The sequence below is a fragment of the Mus pahari genome, chromosome 4 (genome assembly GCF_900095145.1).
Source record: "Mus pahari chromosome 4, PAHARI_EIJ_v1.1, whole genome shotgun sequence".
Lineage (NCBI taxonomy): Eukaryota > Metazoa > Chordata > Mammalia > Rodentia > Muridae > Mus > Mus pahari.
Window position 1 is genome coordinate 110558660 of NC_034593.1, and position 22553 is coordinate 110581212.

The following is a 22553-nucleotide window of genomic DNA, read 5'->3' on the forward strand; positions in this document are numbered from 1 at the left end:
GGCTGTGCTGGACACTATCATCTCTTGCAGCCCTCCTCTGTGCCAGGTAGCCATAACTGCTGTCACTGTGCAGCGTTTAAGACAAAGCCTCTAAGAGGCTTGACTCCCTGCCATGTTACAGCAGGTAAATGGGGACTTCAGAGTTCTAACCCAGATCTGTACTGACTTCAGTGATGACGTTCTTTTCCCTGTAACATACAAGGTCCAGAGGCCCTCAGGTATTATTTGCTCAAATTACATATCGAATCCAATAAAGATAGCAACTATTTTACAATATTTGAGGTGAATTGGTCTCTTTCTTTCTTTTTTTCCCTTAAAAATAGCCAGATTAAAATGACTACTCAAAAGGTCGGAGTGTAGGTAGTTACATGAATTGACCTAGAAACGACTAATAATTACTGTTAACCCTTGACTCCCCAGAAGCTTCCTCTGTATAAATACAAAAGCAAATGTCCAAGTTGTCCGAGTCCCGACAGTTCTTCCATGTTCTCTCTCTTCTCCTTCCTCACAAGTGGCTCCTCGTGGAGGCCTGCCATCTCTCCTAGCCCCTCCCCAGGCCTCCAGGCTCCTGCTGCTTCTCTGGTCAGCTCCCACATCCTCTCCAAGGAGATATTGCTTAAACCTAAGCCCGCTGTGAAATATGGCTTACCAGTCCTCAGGAATGTCTCCTCACTGTGAAAGTAAATGCTTCCACAGCTCTTTCCTATCCTATGAGACTGTCCCAGACAGTCCCAGCTTGGATAGAGCGCCCTTCCCCTACTTCTCTGCAGCCTTGTCTGGCCGTGCCTACATCCATGCTTCAGGTCTCAGTAGGGGTGGTTCCTAAGCCTTCTTAGCCTTTTTCTTCCTTCCACAGGAGCCCAGTCATGACCTGTCCACACCCGACCTATGCTGGCCTGACCACTTCAAGGGCTCAAACTCCATCTTGTTTTTCATTTTGACTTCTCAGCATTCCTGAGTAGATCTCTAGTGGCATAAAGTAGACACCAATAAACGCTAAACCTAAGCAGAAAATAATGTTTGTGCTGAGCCTCAAGGGTTAAATCCACTGGCTAAGAAAACCAGAAAGACAATTTTAGGCAGAAGAAAAAAAGTTTAAATGAGAACCAGAGGTATGAACCTACCAGACAAGTTCTCACGGAGCGGGAACCTGAGCAGAGAATAGATGTGACATTGAAAAATGCTGATTGAAAAAGTAACTTTTACTCCTCTGATATCATTGTCTCCAAGGTTTTCTGCCTCTGTCTGCCAATCTAGGCTTAGTTCTGGAAGCTTCTAGCCTCTATACAATCTACTTTAGGCCTACAATGTTTTCAGCCTCTGAGACTTACTACTAAATAAGTTCGCCTGTTCTAGTTTGTTCTGACTTCTGGCTGGCTGGTTCGCTGTTCTGGCTCAAACCCTTCTCCATGCTTAACTGATTCAATCTGGCTTCTCTCTTGGCCTCTGACTTTTTGCTCAGCTTAGAGCCTAAAACTAACTCTAGTGATCTGTTCTAATCTTCTAGCTCCTGTTCATTCTCTGGCTCATTTTATCTTTACCTTTGTCTAGCGTGTTTTCTCTTCAAGCTCTCTCCGAGGAAAACTGTCTCCTCTTTTATTCTCTCTTGCGCCTCTATTTCCTGTCTGTTTTTGTGAGAGTTGGGCATATCCTATTCTGTCAAACCTTTCTCCAATTTGTCACTTTGTCTGCCACTCAATTAGACATCACTTTTAAACTCGGGTGCTTCCTACACACTAACTTTACCTTCCCTGCTTGGGCATGTCTGTATTCTAGCCAGAGGGATTAAAGGTGTGTGCTAAGGGCTGAGCCACACAACTAGAAACATTTTTTTTTCCAGTAAATAATACAATTTCAGGGCCCACCATGTGAGTGTGACCAAATATCCTGCAACCAGTGATGTCTGGACTTGGCCAGCATGGCTCATGAAAGCTTCATTCTGTGTGTGACAAGACATACTCTTCAACATCTATGTCTGGGCTCTGTTACTGGGGACAACATAGCTATCCATCTATCTGAAAAATGAGGATAACCCAAGCTATTCAGGTAACAGCTACTAGTGGGCAGAACTCAGTGTTTGTGGTACAGAGTGGTCCTACTTGCCAGAGCACATATAGCCCCATTATTATTCAACACAGTAGCCCTCACTTCCAGGTGTTGTTGGAACAATGGAACAGGAAACTGGGAGAACTAAGTGTTGGAAAGTTAGTCAAGTGATGGTGATTTTCATTGGAACCAGCTGGGTAGAAAGCATTGCCCTGGTCCTTGTAAGTCCTCATTCTTCAACCTCACCTTTTTGTACATTTCAGTACTATATCTATCCATCCACCCATCCACCCACCTATCTTTCTTTCTTTCTTTCTTTCTTTCTTTCTTTCTTTCTTTCTTTCTTTCTTTCTCTCTCTCTCTCTCTCTCTCTCTCTCTCTCTCTCTCTCTCTCTCTCTCTCTCTCTCTCTCTCTCTCTCTCTTTCTTTCTATCTATCTTCTATATTGGTTAGCCTCAATGCATTTCACTCTTTGTGAGTGAATGTTTCAGAAGCCTGTTCACACTGCCTGAATCCCAAAGTGATTTTACACCACGGCTTTTTCCATGTAGTTGGAAATAAATCGTGAAGGTTGTAGTTTACATCTGCCAGGAAACTAATTCTGGGATCTTTGCCCACTCCCATGGTGTTTTTCAAAAGGAGCCCCAGGTGTTTGCATGAATGCTATCTGGACCACAGGAGGCTTCCACTAGCGCTTATCAGCTGTTTTGGAGAGATGTAAGGCAGGATAAAAAGCCTCAATGCCTCCCTTATCTCTCAAGACTGACCTAGCTGCCTTTGAGGTTTCATGGTCAAAATATGGCTATTTATGCCCAACTGTCAGCACGATGTGCCAGGCGCCTTTGATTATCAAGTTCAAATGAAAAGAAAGATATTTCCTCACGGCCTCCGCTAGACACAGTTTACCACGTAATAGATAATCCCATGAATCTATGACTTAATGTTTATGAACTGGATACCAAGAGGCCACAGCTGAAGAAGGGATCTTCGCTTCCCCTGCAGTTTCTCCTCCAAGTTGATGTTTTGTTTAGCTGTGTTAACAAATGAATATCTTCTGGCAGGGGCCTGGGCACAGTTGCTCCAGCCTTTCTCTTCCAGCAGGGTGGCTTCTCTTTCCCCGAACCTGGTCACTGTGAACTTCACTTGGTAGAAGGAAGCTGCAGGAGAAGTTGGGGGTTGGGGGGAGGACTAGGGGACCGCTTTGTGTGTTGATCATCTCTGCTTTGTGGCTGTCTGTCGGAGGGTGTTGTCCTGGTTCTCACTGAGCTTCTGAGGTCCTGCTGTGACATCTGCTCAAAGCTCACCTCTGAGGGGCAGAGGGCACTGACTTCATTCACTTTCCCAAGCAGGTGTGCTGGGTATGTGTTGAGCACTTTAGCCAATCTTGTTGCCCGTCACACTTCCCTAATCCCCATGGTGGCATAGAACACGACGGCATTTAAAATTAGACTCCATGGCCTCATCAGAACCCAGTGTGTTGTACCTGACAAACCTGTCACAATAAACTAAATGCATCCGATCCAGGTCCTCTGATGAGGGATTTGTTATTAGCTCGGCCTCTTACGGTACATGCATGTTCCAGTACACATGCCCATCAGCCAAGGTTTAGCTCTGGGGATTAGTATAAGTATCAGGAGGGAGTCAGGCCACAGGCAGATGGCCTTCCCACGAGAATACATTTTGAATCACACCCGACTCACATTCAAAGAAGTTTCTTCCTTCTAACCTCATAAAGAAAGTTTGGTGATGTGATATTCGTGTTTGGTTTTTATAAAACCTTCCCCAGGGCGGCAGCAGTTGACCGTCACCCGCTGACCGTCACCCACTGGCCGACGGACAGCTAATAGATACCACCCTCTCTACCCCATTGCCCAGGTGGCCTTGGCTTCCGGCCAAAGCATTGTTCTGGCCAGATGGAGCACTGTGGATTATTAGCTCAGGACAGCCTGTGTCCTCACACAGATTATTTGAAGAAAATAACTGCTTTCCTGCCCTGGTGGACAACTGTCATTAATGAAGACTAACCCTGGCAGGAACTTGAGAGGCGCTTGATTGTTGACGTTCAAAGATATTTTACAAAAAAAAGAGTAAAGTGGCATTTATAAAGCCCTCGTTATTCGTGAGACAGTGCAGGGCACTGTTGGGGGATGAAAAGAGATTCTGCCCCTAAGGGGAATCAGTGTATTTTGTGGGCTTTCAATGACCACAGTAACTGGCCTTCATGTGATTCTGGAGATGAAATGTGTTCACACGAATAAAGCCCTTGGGACTGTTTGGGGCATGGAGTAAACTTTCGATCTTTGTAGTTGCTGTTTGTTTATTGTTATGCTTTTGCCATGTTGGAAAGCAAACCTAGGACCTCGTGCTTGCTAGGTGAGCATTCTACACCCCCTGCCCCGGCTTTTTAATCCTGGTATGAGGTACCCACTGCAGTCTTTTACAAACACTGCCTCATGTGATCCTTAGAATGAACCTCTGAGGTTGGGCACAGCTCAAATCACAGCAAGGGCAGCAGAAGCCACAGGAAACAGCAAGAGGGGGTGGCATAGAGGACGGTCAGACCCCAACCTTGTGCTGTGCCTCTTCCCAAGGTGACGAGGGGGAAACCGGCTCAGAGGTTTTAAAATAGATGTAAACGTTTGAGAACCTGCTAAATTCTGTGTTTCCCAGAGTATCAAGGTCTCCACTTAGGAAAACACATCAGGAAATATGACTGTGAATCAGCTACCTGATTAAACAGCCAGGATGGAGCCCACGTCATCGCAGGAGTCAACAATATCACTGAAAACATCAGCTGTTTATTCCAGTATATTAATATATAAGGTTCAAAGATGCCCCTGGAAGTCACGTTATTAACACTGTATTTGTTTATATCAGTTCTTTTCCCCCAACAGTTAGACCCTAGCTGGCTGAATCACAGCAAAAAGTCTTTTTTTCTTTTAAATGAATTACTGCCAGTTTTTCATGAGTCTGGGCTACAGCCACACATGCAGCATCGTGGCTCACAAATTCAAACCAATTCAGTTCGGAATATACTTGTTGACACCCTAGCATGAAAAAAACAATGCTATTCCAGAGACCACGTTGAACAGAACATGGCCCCGACCAGAAGGGACTTATTACCACTGGAACTGTGCTTACCCCATAGCAGCCAGCACCCCCATGAAACTGAAAACTCAATGCTTAGGATGGCACTAATGAAATCTGTAGTATTCAATAGCCACATGTCATCACGGGCTGCCATATTAGACAGGACACAGAGAGAACAAGTTGGTCATCGCAGGAAATTCTGCTGGAAGTACAGCTCTAAGGCGAGAGACCTTCAGGACTTTGCATATAGCCTATGACTTATTTCCCAAAGGAACAACGGGGAACACCCATGCACGCAATGGGGCTTCCAAGGTCCACACTGAAGGCATACATGCAGAGTTTGCTTCTGAGCTGAGGGGAACTTAAAACAAGGCTCTTCACACCTGTGGTCCCTTCTGTCCCCGAGAAAGCAAGGACATCAAAGCACACACCTTTAAGACACATCATCCCCAGTGCCTTGCGGTGCCGACTGAATGTGCAGTGTCCACGTGAAACTGCCTAAAACAGCGTTCGTCTCCCCAAATAATTTTGATTTTATTTTAGAAATTTAACTTCAAATTCATTCTAAATGCTGTATTTTGTTTATTTTTTTAAGTGAGACATAATAGTTATAAATCATCATGGTAGTGTAGTTTGACAGTTGAACTCATATCTACGATGTACCGAATGAAAACGATTCCCAGCGCGTCTCTCTCCTCCGCCACTACTCTTTCCTGTACTGGGGATTCCATCCCAGGTTGTCATGAGCAATAGTTATGCTGCTACACTGAAAGAAACCCCGAAGTGAATGCTCTCCTCTCTGACTCGACCTCCCATATTGAATGTCTTCCTGGGCCCTTTCCCTGCTATACCTCCCAGGCCATAGCAGACTCCTTTATTCTTCTACAACTCTGACTCACTAGTCCCCTCAATGAGTGAGAAGATGTGACATTTGTCTGTGTCTAGTTTATCTTATTTAAACACACGCCACTTCTAAACTTGACAAACAGCCCAAATTTGATTATTTTATTGCTCATCTTTGTCAGGCCTCGATGTCAGACCTGAAGCAAACTTAAAACATGTGTTTCACTTTGTTTTGTGTATGCGATTGGTTTGTTTTTCTTGAAACAGGGTTTCATTCTGTATTCCCGTCTGTCCTGGAACTCCTCCGTAGGCCTGGCTGGCCTCAAACTCACAGAAATCTGCCTGTCTCTACCTCCTGAGTGATGGCATTTAAGGCATGTGTCACCACTGCCCAGATAGTAAACTCGTGTTCTGTTACCTCCTTGTAGCAGCTCAGACCCAAAGTGTCCTTGCCCAACCAGCAGCTGCTGAACCTGTCTCCCATAGTGGTGGTATTGCTGTTGGGTTAATTACTGACAGACTGGCTGCAGCTGGCTTCCCCAGCTGTTTTAAGGGTCTATACATTAGATACACACACACACACACACACACACACACACACAACTATGAACAGAGTATTAGCTGCTTCTGCCTGGAAGAGATGAAAATTCATTGGCGTCTGATATATTAAAGTCCTTCGTCTTATTTTAGGACTGGCCTGTTTTAAGCCTAGCCAGTAAGTCCTGTTTGTAAGACAGTGATTGACTGAAGAAAATCTATTTCCTTTAGCTCTGTGATGTGAGTGTCTACTCCTACTTGTATTTCGTAAAGAAATACCAATCTAATTTCCTTTTAAGATTACAAGCCCTTTAAGCCCTGCTTGGCCTTGCGGGTCTTCACACGCACCTGTTGCTCCTCCCCATATCAGCTTGAAAGGTCCTTCCCTTTTTTTCTGCAACACTGAGACTACCACATGGGCATGTCCTAGGAAGGACAACAGAGGTCAGAAAACCCAGCGAGGGTGACTTTGTAACACTCTCCAAGGAGACTGCTCTTCTAATCCTTTGCAGGAAGAAGCTTCAGAATGAGGGGTTCACAGGGCGAGAGCTGGGTCTGCTTGCTTCTTGCCAGAACAGTAGAGCTTAGCTCCCTGGCCCTTGCGTTTCTGGTTTTTTAATTTCTCCTTAATCAAGTGACAATCACTCTACTGATGCCTAGAAGTTTCCAGTCCTCTGGAGCAGTGGTTCTCAACCTTTCTAATACTGTGACCCTTTAACACAGTTCCTCATGGGTGGCAACACCCCCCCCCCACAGCCATTAAATTACGCCATTACTACTTCATAACTGTAATTTTGCCGCTGTTACGAATTGCAATGTAAATTTCTAATATTCAGGAGATCTGATATACGACTCCCCCAAAGAGGTTGCCCCCCAAATGTTGAGAATCACTGCTCTTGAGTCTAACTTTCCTGGGCTACCTGGCGAGGATAAACAAGATTCATTGTTCAGCTTAAAGGATAGTTGTAAGCACGTGGAGGAATCCATCCATAAGCCACATAATGCTGAATGTGTGCAGCAGGCTATGCCTCCTAGCCCTGGTGTGCCAGGCAGAACTCAGAGCCTGATTGAGAGAGAGAGAGAGAGAGAGAGAGAGAGAGAGAGAGAGAGAGAGAGAGAGAGGGACCCTGGTTCTATCAGTCTGCCCTTAACCCAGAAACGTCTCTACAGTTTCTTCCCTAGCACAAATAAGTTTCCAGCTGACCCCCAGGTCCTCCTGGATGGAGTTAACTATTCTTTAAAGCCCAAGTATACTCCTGCAGTCTAGCCTAGGGCTCCCTGCCACTTCCCTATCTGATCTCATTGTCATGCTTTTGCTTGGAACCCTACGGTGACCTGATGGTATTTTAGGGCTTGTCCAGAATTCTCCTGGTCTTAGCCTGAAAGCGCGTGTCCTGAGACACCCCTCAGTTGGTCGTCAAATTCCCGAATCCAGCAGAACAAAGGGTCCGCCGGTCCCAACCACTCGACGTGTTTCACTTGACGTGTTGTATGTTGTCACTACCTGGGGAGGGCTTTGTTTTCGTTGTCTTTTAACAAAATGCCAGTGCCCTGGCATTGCCTCTCGAGATTCTGAAATAAAGACTTTGTGGCTTGGTCAAGCCGATCTCCATTTTCCTTCCTCCATCCATTCTCTGAGCTCATTGGTAGCTCATTGGTTCACTACAATCCCTCCGCCATCAGGTTTGCGTTTGTCTCAGGAAGAGATTGTCATCTTCTCTCCTTGTACCCAAGGAGCCCGACAGGCTCTGGCACGTTGCATATACTCTGTAAATATTCGTCGAACAAATTAATCAAGACAAGGCTGTCTGACCTCTCGTGAGTTATATTCTAAGAATCATGGACACAACCACCACCCCCCACCCCCCGTGTAAAACGAATACCAGTATAACATAATTACTTCAGCAAGCCTGTACAAGGGGGCAACTTCTCAATCCTCCATTTAAAGGAAATTCTTAGTTTTGCTCTCTTATGGATCTCTCTCTCTCTCTCTCTCTCTCTCTCTCTCTCTCTCTCTCAGAGAAAAGAGATATTGGGATAATTTCACTTTCTCACCATGAAGCTGTACATGAGACTGATCTCTCAGATGAGACTGTTTTGGCCGTCTGTTTCTTTGCTTTCCTCTTCCTGGTTTGTCCCTCAGCTGGATAGCCTGTGTGTGTTTGGAGAGAGCCAGGAAGGTTCAATGCCAGGAATGCTTCTCTCTTTAAAAGTCTTTTATCCTCAGGCTTTCTGATCTTCAAAGCAGCCTGTGTCCACCGTGACCCCACTCCCTCGCCTCCCCATGCTGGGGAGTGAGAACCTTGAGTATTTGTGTCGTTTTGAGGACTTGCATATTTGGACCGTCTTGGACATCTGGGCAGAGCAGTCTCCATTAACTCTTCAGTGATAAGAATCTGTCGTCATTTCCAGGGCCCTTATACACACACACACACACACACACACACACACACACACACACACACTCTTCAGTGATAAGAATCTGTCATCATTTTCAGGGCCCTTATACACACACACACACACACACACACAAACACACACACACAAACACATACAAACACATACAAACACACACAAACACATACAAACACACACACACACACACCAACCTAGGCACACAAAGAAATTAATGGCAGACCCTGTAATTAAATACACATTTGGTGTATCGGTCTTTTTGCATGGGGACCCATCCCTTGAGCAGTAGAGTTTCTTCTGCCTTTTTGTTTACATTTGGGCCTCAGATTCTCCCCACCTTTGTGACCCTCCATCTGCAGTGTCTGGTACTGGATAAGTTTGAAAGTTACGATGACGAAGTTCAGCTCATCCAGCGAGCCCTGTCTCTCCTGGAGGAGAACAGGTTCTGGGCCGGAGTGGTGTTCCCTGACATGGACCCCTGGGCCAGCTCGTTACCTCCTCACGTGAAGTACAAGATTCGGATGGACATAGATGTGGTGGAGAAGACCAATAAGATTAAAGACAGGTGATGGATGGTTGAGTCTTGAACAGTTTCTCCAGAACTTATGGTGAATTGTATTTGGTAGCAAGTAGAGGATTAAGGGTAAATGGATCGATGAAGGGAAGCTAAATGGGAGAAAGTATGATTTGTGCAGATGGAGGTAGACAGAAGCAGTCACTTCATGAGTCATGGCCATCGGAGTTAGCACTGTGACCCCAAAGTAGAGCTGGCTAGTCTGGGAAACATTTAGGACATCATTTCTCAACCTGTGGGTCACAGTCCCTTCACAGGGCTGGCCCCAGACCATCAGAAAACACAGATAGTCACATTATGATTCCTAACAGTAACAAGATTACAGTTATCAAGTAGCAACAAAAATAATTTTATGCTTGGGGGGGGATTCACCACAGTACAAGGCACTGTATTAAATGGTCGCCGAGTTAGGAAGATTGAGGACCACTACTTGAGGAGAATGTGTCAAGGGACTGAGTTGTGGGGTAACCTGGGCTTGTGAAGTGAGTTACCCATTCACATTTACACCCTTCCCCCTTCATCCTGTGCCTTCTTAGGTACTGGGACTCTGGTCCCAGGGCTGATCCTGTCGAAGATTTCCGGTACATCTGGGGAGGTTTTGCCTATCTACAGGACATGGTGGAGCAAGGGATCGTGAGGAGTCAGAGCCGGGCAGAGCCTCCAATTGGAGTCTATCTCCAGCAGATGCCTTATCCCTGTTTTGTGGATGACTCGTGAGTCCCAGACCTCTATCTTCCTCCCTGGGCTGAAAAGCAATAAATGGGGGTAAATGCTCTCAAGGCTTCAGAGTCTCCCGAAGGAACCCCAGGGAAGAGGGAAGATTGGGGAGAACAGGGTTCTGACTGAAGAAGATGCTGGCTCTGCACTCCAGACAGAAGCAGAGGGGAAAATAAATGATAGGGTGTTGGGGGTACAAAAGGGAAATTGGAGGTTCAAACAATAGGAGTGAGGTTGAAGGGGGATGCCCGCTGTTTAAATTTCCACTTCGTCGTATGTTTGGTATGTGGAAGGGTTCTGGTCAGGGCGTTTTCCCAGTGACTGCCAGATCAGCAGATTCAAGTAGGTCTGTCAAGTAGGTCTGGTACCTAGGAGCCTCGGAATAATGCAGCTCCTTCCCTAATTAACATTCCTCTGATGTGTGTTTGGTGAAAAGGTAGAGGAATGTGTTGGATGAGCTCTGGCCTCCCTCTCTGACCACCCCCATCCTAACGCCTGTCCATCCTTTGACCAGTAGCATGTTAAGCAAACAGCCTGCTGTTTTGTTGAAAATAGATTTTGTAGTGTCGGAGAAAGGGACAGAGGGGGAGAGGTGCTCAGAAGGCTTATTATCATGGTAGACGGGGTCAGAAACACTCCCTGACCTATAGCTGGCTTAGGAATTTAACTCCTGGGGTGTTGAGAACACGGGAAAGTCACTGTAGCATGAGTGTGTGTGTGTGTGTGTGACTGTGGGATCCAGGAAGCAGAGACTGCAAAATGTGGAGAAAAGTTGCCAACTGGAGAGATAAAGTCCAGTGTACACACAGGAAAGCAGTGCTCGACACTGTGGCCCCATCAGGTCTCCAGCTCTGCAGAAGACTGCAGAGATAACAGTCGCTGCTCAGAAGTTAGTTTTACTTTGGATAAGAGGCAGAGATGGGAAGGAGAGCCAAGGGCAAGAGCCCAGGTCCGCTTGCAGGATCAGAAGGGGAGGGGCTGGCAGGAAACCCGGGAAGTGTGGAGAACCTGTGGGAATCGGAGTCATTCAGTATGGGAGAGCCCTCTGGCGGCCAGCCCCGGAAGTGCATGGTTCTGGGTTGGTTGGTTCCCTCCCTAGGGCCATTTTGAGTGAAACTATCCTCCCACGCTGGCACTGGGCCCTTCCTTTGACAACACCCAACAGTTTCAATAGATAATAATCCCAAGGGCTGTACCAGTGCATTATTCACAGGGGAAACCTGTAACGCTTACCCTAATGTGATTCCATCGTGTCAAATCTGTCCTGCTTGCCGAGAACCTATCCCAAGATCCACTCCTCTTACCAATGGATGGCTCTTGGAATCAATGACTATTGGATCGTTGCCTTGTTCAGATCACAACCTACACCATCCAGGTCTACAGTCTTTCCCACAAGCCTTCATGGGGGAAGATCTAGATATACTATATGGCATATATACTATAAAGAGATAGTATGGTTTTATTCCTACACTTACAGAGCATCCATCTGGGCTGTCCAGAACAGCTCCATCTTGCCTTAAAGAAAGAAATGACAAATGTGAAAGGTATTTAAGAGGGTTCAACCTAGTGAAAGTCCAATGATTTATTTTTCTGCTCTCCTTCCCTTTGGACTTCATCCTCAACTCTCCATCCAATGAGTATTTTGTGTTGGTTCTAGCAGGTACAGCTGGCTCTGTTCTGCTTTTTCCTGTCACTTTAGCTTCATGATCATCCTGAATCGCTGTTTCCCTGTCTTCATGGTGCTGGCGTGGATCTACTCTGTTTCCATGACTGTTAAGGGCATCGTTTTGGAGAAGGAGCTAAGGCTGAAGGAGACCTTGAAAAACCAAGGCGTCTCTAACGCTGTGATTTGGTGTACCTGGTTCCTGGACAGCTTCTTCATCATGTCCATGAGTATCTTCCTCCTGACGCTGTTCATCATGGTAAGCCAGGTGGAGAAGACATTCACATATTTTAAAAAAATGGTTTCATTGTTTCTGCTTTCCTCTTGTTAGTGAGTATGTGCTTGGATGGTCAGCTGAGCATTAAAGATAGCAAGACAGGCAGTTCCCCGCCTTTCAAACAAGGCAGGACCCTTAGAGAGCCAGCACCCTCAATTCCCTACCCCCCTCCCAAAAGGAGCCATGTATCGTGATATCTTCCCATCTCCTTCTTCTTGCCCAAGGGCCTCACTCACTGTCTACATAGGTTTCCTAGTCCATTTCATGACCATGTGTGGAGACCGCTCTTAGCAAAGCCCAGTGTAGCACTGTTGTGTGCTCAAAGGTTGCCTCTTTTTTCAAAGACAGAAATGAGTTTAAAAAGGAGCGTTTCCTAGAATCATCATTCTAATACCTGGCTACAGTTAGAACGTGGCAAGCGCTATTGGTGGTATGAGGAGAGGAGATCTGGACAATTAATCTGTCAATCGCCCTCATGGTCAGGGCGTTAGTTTCACTAAGACATGTCTTTCTGCCTGCAAAGATCTCCAGCATTTCCTCTATGTCCAACCGTTACCTAGTATAAAAGGACTCTCCGTCCTCTCTCTCTCCATTATCTTCCTCTTTCTCTCTCTCCCTCTCTCTCTCTCCATTATCCTCCTCTCTCTCTCCCTCTCTCTCCATTATCATCCTCTCTCTCTCTCTCTCTCTCTCTCTCTCTCTCTCTCTCTCTCTGTCTCTGTCTGTCTCTCTCCATTATCCTCCTCCTCCTCTCTCTCTCCCTACATGTTCATGCCTGGCCACATAGGCCCTGCTGGCCTCTTCCCTTCTTTCTCTCTCCNCTCTCTCTCTCTCTCTCTCTCTCTCTCTCCCTCTCTCTCCCTCTCTCTCTCTCCATTATCCTCCTCCTCCTCTCTCTCTCCCTACATGTTCATGCCTGGCCACATAGGCCCTGCTGGCCTCTTCCCTTCTTTCTCTCTCCTCTCTTTCTGTCCTTCTCTGTATCCTTTCTTTCTATGCTTTTACTACCTTTCCCAGACCCCCTTCCTATGTCCCAAATAAACTTCATTTTATACTAGACCTGTTGTATAACTGAAACCTGGGGGGGGGGGGCGCTCAACATGGGCCTGCTAATATATAATATAATGCTGCCATGTTATAAAACATATTATCCAAGGACTCTCTTTTAAAGGATGGAATTTGGAACCTGTCTTTTCTTAGTGATGGGGATTTTTTTTTTTCCTTTTAAATTAAGGTAGAATTGAAGATAGGACATTGTTTCACAGTACACTGCCACCCTGTATATTTTATATTTTTAGCTCCTTCATAGAAGCAGATTCTTTTGGGCCTGTTGGATATAAGTACGTGCACTTGGTAGTTGTTGATGCTTTATTGGATGGAAGTCGGTTGCTGTTGTAGACCCAGCGAACTCATTCAGTCTCATCACTATCCTCATATCACCCTGCATGAAGATGTGCAGACTGGATCAGTGTCTCCCATTCCATGTTGGATCATGGCTACCTGACCTAAGAACGCCCCATCATATATGCTAGCCAAGTAACACATACCCGTTTAGTCCAAGCCCCCTGTTCTGTAGTAAAATGTCCTTAACCTACTGCGTTCTATCTTTGCCATTATACTATGAACCCGTGGGCTGTGGTGTCAATCAAAACCCATCTTAGAGTTCCCTTAGAACCAATGCTGGGGTGGAGGCCATTCTAGTCAAACAACCTCACCCTACCCAGCGTGGCTCGATGCTTACAAAGGGTACCAGAGCTCCACAGAGGTGAAGGGGGCAGCCCCGCCCCCTTCTTATCCACCGGAGGCCCTCTGCTCTGTCCCACACCTCTTTCACCAGTAGGTGATTTGTATCTTTAGAATTAAGAGTCCATGAGTAAACATTCTGGCTGAATGGTTGCCTTCTGACTGATAAGCGACACAGAGACCTGGCTGCCCAAGAACGGGGTTTTAGGACTTCAAAGCTCTTGGGACGTGAGGTAAAGCGTGTTCACCGAGAGCTTCTAGCACAAAGACACTTCTCCTTGTGGGAACCAGAACGCTGTTCCAATAATGACGGAAAACGGAGCGTTCCACACCAAAATAAGGCTTTCCTTTGAATGACGCCCCTGCCCCTCCCCCCCCGTGTGTGTGTGTGTGTGTGTGTGTGTGTGTGTGTGTGTGTGTGTGTGTCCCTTCCTCCCCAGCTCTGCTGTGCAGGAAAGAAGCTGAGAGCAAAGACAATGGGAAGGTTCCATTGTTACTCAGTCCATAAGGAGCTGCAAGGAAAGGGGCTGGAGCAGGATGCTGGGGGCGGAGCCCGAGAGGCTGGCTGGGTGACTGACATCCGCCAAAGTCCGCCGTCTAGGTGTTTGCAGGACTTTGCTCTGGGCTCGGATAGAAGGTTGAATTCATTCTACAGAGAGCAGTAAAAACCCTCCAGTCCAGTTGTAACCTTTTTTTTTTTTTTTTTTTTTTTTAAAGACTTCCTCGGACTTAGGTTCGACTTAAGTACAGCTCCCTTCCGTCCCTCCCCTCTGCCTATCTCCTCCTCATCTGGTTTCCAATCGGTTCTCTCAATACCCAACAGGCACGAGAGCATGAAGGAGAGATGGTGACTGCGGCAGATAAGATGCACATTAGTTCCACTTGGTTCTCACGGGCTCCAGACGGATATCGCTAATTGGTCTCTTTCCTTTCTATTGAGGAGAAAGCAGTGATTCAGGGAGATCCTTATTCGTAGATGAGAGCCCATTCATGACATGAAGCAGTTCCATAAGATGGGGGAACAAGAAGAAACGCGCAGGAGGGAGAGCATGAGGCCTTTCGGCCTCGGGAATGCTAGGCTGTGTGATTTGTCTGTGGTCTCCACTACCCCACAATTCAACTACATCCGCTTGAACTATGGGAGGTGGCCTAGTGAGCAGTGACTCTGCTCTGCAGCCCGAGAAGGGCTCTCAGAATTCTTGTACCTCGGTGTTCCCAAGAAAAGAACGATAAGATCTAAGTGTGTTTGGGAATTCAGAATTTGGATGGACCAAAGGGGCTGACCTTTTTATAGGGGCTTGTACTAAAGGGGGAACCAGGAGAAGGGGGGGTGCAGAAGGCCTCATACAGTTAAACATCTCAGTCTGCCTGACAATGTAACTGGGCTTGCTCAGAAAAAGTCGCTAGTTTGTTCCTGTTTTCTATATAGACAATGGGAAAGATGCGGAGTCCTGTACTTAGATTCTATGAAGAGCGTTCATGGATGAGGAGGACCAATTCACTCCCAAAGGCTCTAGATCCATTACTAATGTCTTCACCTGTGTGAGTGGCAAACCTCAGAGAGCAAGTGCTAATACCCAGTCAGCAGGCCGAGCCCCAGGCCAAGGGTCAGACTTGTTTGGAGTGGGTCTCTTCTGTATCGTTGCAGGGTACTTACTACAAGACCACCTAACACTCAGGTCTTCCTCCTCTGCTCACACTAACTCCTTCCCACCATGAACTTGCCGACTTGATCCATAATTACTGCTGAAAGATAAACTTAGTCACATGAAGATGTTTTATTATTTAATATTTTTATTCTTTGAAAGTTTAACATCTCTACAAAGTATATCAATAATTTCCACCTACTCCCAACCACCTCCATAGAACCCCCCATTCCATGCCCCCCCATCTCCTCTTCATGTCCTCCTTTATATGTGATAACCCCTGAGTCTACTTAGTGATACCTGAGTGCACACGGATGTATAAATATCCACTGTGGCATGAACAACCCACAGAAAGCCAGATGCCCAAAGGACCGTCAGGGACTTTCTTTCCCTCGGTAGCAGCCAACTGCTAATTGCTCTTCTGATGGGGTGGGACCCCTGGGCTCCTCCCCGTTAGTGCTGGGATGTCACCTGGCTCAGTCTTATGCAGGTGACCCTGGCTGCTGTGAGTTAATGTGTACCACAACTATGTGGTGTCAGCAGTCAGCACTTGACACTTCTCCCCATCTGCCGGGCTCTTCCATTCCTCGAACCCTCTCAGCCATGAAGTTCCCCGAGCCTTGGCTGGTGGGAGGTTGGTCCCACCTGTTCTCTGCGTTATTTAGACTCAGCACTCTGGCCAGTTACATGTCTCTGCAAGCAACCACACGGCCCACAGCAAGGGAAGTTTGTCAGACCAAAGTTGAGGTCAACACAAATCTGTGGGCACAGACATAAATATTTAGAACATCGTTTGATCAAATGGTCTCTTACCAAAATGATAGTAGCTTCTTACCACTGGGCCCATTATCACGGGGCTTTTGACCAGCATCCGTGGCTCATGAACCAGGCAACTTTAGACCACACGTGGCTCAGGACTTTACTAAGGAACCGGGCAAGCACCACGAAGAAAATCTGATTGGTTAAAGTCCCCACTTAGAGGTCAGATGGCAGGTGCTGACTGGGTTGAGTTACCGGGCAGTTGGCTTTTGGTTTACTGGCTTAGGAACCCAGAGCACTGGAGCTGGCTCAGCCTCGTTGTTTCCCGGTTTAAAATTTTTTGAAATAAAATGTTGGCGCTTACTAACAGGCATGGGTAAGACAAAAGCAGTCAGTGTTTTGGGGTGTTCATGTGGAAATGTAAGGACCAGCGACTGGACTGACTGGCGGGAGCACCGTCTAGGGCAGCAGAACCCTGCCTCTGGGCACAACTGAGGATGACTGACACATGATCTCTTTGGTTTCAGCATGGAAGGATCCTCCATTACAGCGATCCCTTCATTCTCTTCCTGTTCCTGTTGGCCTTTGCCACCGCCACCATTATGCAGTGCTTCCTGCTAAGTACTTTCTTTTCCAAGGCCAACCTCGCGGCAGCCTGCAGTGGAGTCATCTACTTCACCCTCTACCTACCACACATCCTGTGCTTTGCCTGGCAGGACCGGATGACAGCCGACCTGAAGACAACTGTGGTGAGGCCCCTATGGCTTACCCCAGCTGAGGATGAAGATCATGATGTAGCTTCTTGGTCCGGTCTCTAAGATGTCCCACTTTGCCTTTTGACTCTGTAAGAGGCCAATACACACCTCAAAGGTTTAGGAGCCAGAGTGAAGTCAGCCTTTACCCCAAGCAAGGTAGCAGTTGCGCCTCTCAACACCTGCCTGGCTAGTGTGCCCCAGGAAACTGTGGGGAAACCAAGTCAGCTCCTGGCTTCCCTTGTTTCTGCGTGAGGGGAGAGCCAGGTGGCCCCTTTTCTTCACCCCTCTTTGCTTCTGGTTTGAGAAACATCGGATGAGAGGAAGCTTGCCCCCTACTGTCTGTCTGCTCAGAAATCATAATTAAAATGGGGCTCATTATTCCAAACGAGATGGAACCAGTCTCCGTGTCTTTCCAGTACTCTAGCAGTGTGTGCAAAAAGGATGCAGAAATGAGACCCCCTCCCCCACCGTTAGTTACTCTGGCCAAGAGGAGACTCTAGAAACTGACTTCAGATGGCTTGAGAGACCTCTTAGTTCAGAATTCCCAAATGAATATAGGCCTTTTCTTTAATTGTTTCCAAGTGGGCCATTTCTACCCTCTCATTAGCCAGGGCTAATCAGCCTCAGCCCTAAAGGGTGCCGTTTTCTGCCCCCCCCCCCCAGAATCTCCCCGTCTCGGTGTGTTACGTCAGTCAGTCAGTCAGTCAGGACTACTGCCTGCCTTTCTGCTAGAAGAACCTGTTCTCAGGACTCCAACTCTGGGGCATCTGCCTCTCATTTCTCATGTTAAATAAGAAGTTAATTACCACTATTTATAGCGCTCAGTTTTCTAAGACGATCACAATGGGTAATAATAAGAAACTCTTGTGACTCAGGCCGTGGGCAGAGCTGGGCAATTTTGGTAATGGTAGGGTTGTTACATGGTACTGGGAAGCCGCAGCCAGCTTCTCGGACCCACCAGGAAGCTTCAGGTCTGGCAAGCACAGATAAGAACTGGCTTGAGCTAATTTTAAGTGTGTGTGTGTGTGTGTGTGTGTGTGTGTGTGTGTGTGTGTGTACATATAGCAAGAGGGTTTTATTCCTTTGGCTGAGAGATAGTCTGAACTCTATCCAGGGTCTTCAAAATTACAGAGAAACTCTCCTCAAAGGCAAGTGTGCTCTGAGAGTCAGGGGCCACCCATGGCGACTTGGCAGGGGCACTTCCTCTTCAGCCTTCCTTCTGAACCCTTTCTGGCCTCTGCAGAGAACCTAAGAGGAGGCCTCGAGCCCTCGCTGGCCACAGGAAAACGATGACGTTGGGCCCCTTCCTTGGAGAGTCTCGCAGAGCAACTCAATTTGTCATCTTCATTCTGCCCAGAAGTGTGCGGTCTTTTGAAAGTGGAAGGGAGAGTGAGACTTCCCTTGTAGTCTTGTATTTTATCACTTCTTTGTCTTCCCACTACTGCCTCTCATTCTGCCGAGCAGGTGAGAGGAGGCTCAGGAGGTGTTAGGTAGGAGATTTGAGGCCCGCCAAACATTTCCAGAATGCTCTTCCCACGAGAAGGGCATTTTACACCCTCCCTGAGTGGCGTTGGAGTCAGACAACACAGCCGTCTTTGGTCCTCGTCCCTCCCCTGCCTTATGGTCCTCTGGGTCCCTGTTCATCTGCTCATTGCAGAGCCTGCTTTCTCCTGTGGCATTTGGGTTTGGCACCGAGTACCTGGTCCGCTTTGAGGAGCAAGGCCTGGGGCTGCAGTGGAGCAACATTGGCAAGAGTCCCCTGGAAGGGGACGAGTTCAGTTTCCTGTTGTCCATGAAGATGATGGTTCTCGATGCTGCTCTGTACGGCTTGCTTGCTTGGTATCTTGACCAGGTTTTTCCAGGTAAGCCAGGAAAAGTCAGGCTGCTTTATTTCCCCATGGTCAAGGGAATTAGACTCTTCAGATGCAGTGGTCTGGCCCGACCTTTTAGCTTAAACTTGATTCCCTCCAGACTATTTGAATATAAACTCTCAGGGCCAGCACTAGAATTTATAGCTAGAAGTTAAAACTCTGTCAGCAAATTATTGTCTCCACTTTAGAAACAAGTTTAGAATTGGAGCTGGGAAACGAGATGGCTCAGTAGGTAAAAGTACTTGCTGTGCAAGCCTGAGGACCTGGGTTCGAGTCCCCAGAACCCACATAAAAGCCGAGCATGTCTGCACTGTGGAAGTGGAGACAAGTGGATCCCAGGAACTCTTTAGGCAGCCAGCCCGGGCAGAACAGCTTCCCTTTCAGTAAATGATCCTGCCCCAGCGGATCAGGCAGAAGGTAACAGGGAGACAGCTGGTCTAGCCTAAACACGCTTGCTGATGAGTATATGTACCAACACATACACAACACATACATGTGAACATGTGTACACACACACACACACACACACACCTTACACAGAGAGACAGACAGAGGGCAGGGAGGGAGAGGGAAGGAGAGGGAGTGAGAGGGAGAAGGAAGAAGAGGAGGAAGAGGAGGAGGAGGAGGAGAGAGAGATTGGGAAACAAGTCTGGATTCTGCTTCCTTGTCACCCCTGATCCACTTTCCCACTCCAAGCCTCCCTCTGCAGCTGTCACCCCCTACAGCTGTGTTCTCCTCACTGGGTGCAGATGGAGCCTTTTGCAATCTGGACCAGATGGTGTCAACACCTCTGCTCAAATCCCTTCATGGGCCTTTCCCCTCATTCAGAGTAAAACCCAGTGTCCGAGGCCAGGCCTGCTAAAGCTTCGTTATCTGGCTCCTCCTACAGTCAGCATCTCCTGCCCTTCCCTTCTCCCCCATGTCTCTGCTTTAGCCACCGTGACCGCCCCACTCATGTTCAACACTCCGAGCTCTCTGCGTGACCGCCACACCTGCTGGTTTCACTAGCAGTGTCTTTTCCCCAGGCTATCCCTCCCATCTGCCAGCTCCCTTTTCCCCAGGCTATCCCTCCTATCTGCAGGCTCCCTTCCTCATTTTGCTCAGGGTCCCTGTTCAAATGTCACCTTATCTTGGTGATCTTTCTGGACTGAAGATTGCTAGAGCTTTATCATTGTGTGACCAGTATTCCCTCTGTGGCTCTCTTTAGCCTACTTTTTAAAAAGCACCCATCACCACCTGACGTGATGTAACCTTGCCACCCTTCCTGGGATGTGAGCCCTCAAGAGCGTGGGATATGATGTGGTTATTTCACTGTGACAGCCTAGAAGCCCTGGCTGGTGCTTGGTATTTGGTGGACACGAACTAACCTGAAGCATAGAAAGATCAGCTACTGGATCAAAATCAGCTATTTACAAAGTTTTGTATCCACTTGGCAGAAACCTAAATTTTTCCTTCAAATTAGCATTTTCTACAGCTAGGCAAGTCTTGCTTCATCTGGATGGCCTCTGTATCAACTAGGAGCCTTCATTGTACAATGACATCTGGGTCTAGCTCGTGACACTGTGGCCAAAAGCGGACAGGGGAGAGTGAGGCTAGGCCTGGTCCCCGGGAGGAACAAGCTGATGGCTCTCAGAATAAGCAGATGGCACCAGCTGGGATCGACTGTGACTTCAAGTGCAGCGGGATTGTACAGTGAGATCTTGTCACAAACAAAGAACCGGATCAAACAAACAACAACAAATGTGCAAGAATTCTGAACGGGAAAAGGTGGCTAGGTGACATCCGGAAGCTTGGGTCTGTGTTCCAGCTGAGGGACGATGGGTTTTCTAGAGTTGTCATAACAAGGACCCTGGATAGCATGGCTTAAAATAGTAGCGTTTTTGAGTTGTTTTTATCTCATTGTCTGAAAGCTAGAAATCAATGGTGAAGCCATTGGGAAGGCCAAGTTCCCTACAAAACCAAGCTTCTAGCTTTCCTGGCTTATTGGCACACGACTCTGATCCTCCACATTCATGTGCCATCTTCCCTGTGTGCTGGTTTTCATGTGGCTGTCATTTTACAAAGACTCGATATGGTGTTAGATTAGGGCCATCTTCCTCCAGCTTCGCCCCACCTAACTTAACTAAGCTCGTCTGCCATCTAAACAAGGCCACATTGTGAGCTACAAGGCTAAGATGCTGGTGTCTTGATTTCTCTTAGTTCTTGAACACTAAGTGCATGTTTTCTTTTCTTTTCTTTTTTTCAAAGATTTGTTTATTTTATGTATATGAGTATACTGTAGATATACAGATGGTTGTGAGCCTTCATGTGATTGTTGGGAATTGAATTTTAGGACCTCTGCTCACTCCAGTGGGCCCCGTTTGCTCCAGCCCAGAGATTTATTTATCATTATGCTGACTTCAAAAGCACCAGAAGAGTGCATCAGATCTCATTACAGGTGGTTGTGAGCCACCATGTGGTTGCTGGGATTTGAACTGAGGACCTTCAGAAGAGCGGTCAGTGCTCTTACCTGCTGAGCCATCTCACCAACCCCAAATGCATGTTTTCTTAAACACAATCAAATTCTCCTTCACCCACCATTTAATTCCGTTCTGAGAATATCCAGAATTAGGGTCAGCCTGCTGGGTTTTTTTTGTTTCATCTCCCTGTGTCACTGGAAAGAGATGTGATAAACAAAAGCTAGTTGTGTTGGAATAGGAACTTGTACATTGGTTTAGCCAAGCTAAAGCTTTCATTTCATCAACAAGTATTTACTGAGGAGCCTCTATATGTGGCCACATTCTGGGAACCAGGGTGTTTAGGCTGAAGAGGTAGCTCAGTGTTGGAACATTTGATTAACATTCACAAGGTCCTAGGATCAGTCTTAGTGTGGAGGGCAGAGAAGGTCCACGTGGGCTGGGAACGTGACTCAATGAACAAAATCAGTTACTACATTTGATGACCTGAGTTCAGTTCCCAAAGCCAAATTAAAAAGATTCATGCACAAAAACGCATTTGTAATCCAATCACTTCTATGGGAAATGGTGGGAGAGTCAGGAGAATGGGAAGAACAGCAGAAATAGGAAGAGGGCAGACTGTCTTAGACAAAGTCTAAAAGGAGAACGGATGCCTTAAGTCATCCTCCGACTGCCATGTGAGCCTATGCCAGCACACACACACAACTAAATAAGTAAATACACAAACAAACAGACTCTAAAGAAAGCAAAATACCCAGGCTTGCCCCTGAATCACATTCTAGCAGTGCCAAGAGCTGTGATACATGACTCTTTAAACAGCACTGAGGGCTCAAGAGATCACTCAGCAGTTAAGAGCACTTGCTGTTCTTCCAGAGAACCCAGTCCAGTTCTGAGAACCCATGTCAGGTGGCTCACAACAGTCTATAACCCCAGGTTCGTGGGATCTGACTCTCTGGGCCTCAGAGGGCACCTACACTAACATACATGCTCTCACATGTAGGTATACACACCCACACACAATTTAAAAACTGAAAAACTATAAGGGAAAAATAGGTAATGTCCACAACATTTTAAAGGAAAAAAAAGTGACAAAGAGAACTGAACCAAAAGGCTGGTATCACATTAGCTATGAATGGGGAAGATGGCTCGAAGTTAGTGTAC

General features: G+C 47.0%; 1 protein-coding gene across 1 annotated transcript in view; it reads left to right on the forward strand.

The window, feature by feature from the left end:
• The window catches only part of Abca4 (ATP binding cassette subfamily A member 4), a 128214-nt gene that overhangs the window by 49997 nt on the left and 55664 nt on the right, over positions 1 to 22553 (forward strand). The window contains exons 12-16 of the mRNA XM_021195907.1: positions 9291 to 9496; positions 10042 to 10218; positions 11922 to 12144; positions 16838 to 17059; positions 18723 to 18927. Of these exons, the coding sequence (XP_021051566.1) occupies positions 9291 to 9496; positions 10042 to 10218; positions 11922 to 12144; positions 16838 to 17059; positions 18723 to 18927 (1033 nt within the window). The remainder of the gene's footprint in view (positions 1 to 9290; positions 9497 to 10041; positions 10219 to 11921; positions 12145 to 16837; positions 17060 to 18722; positions 18928 to 22553) is intronic.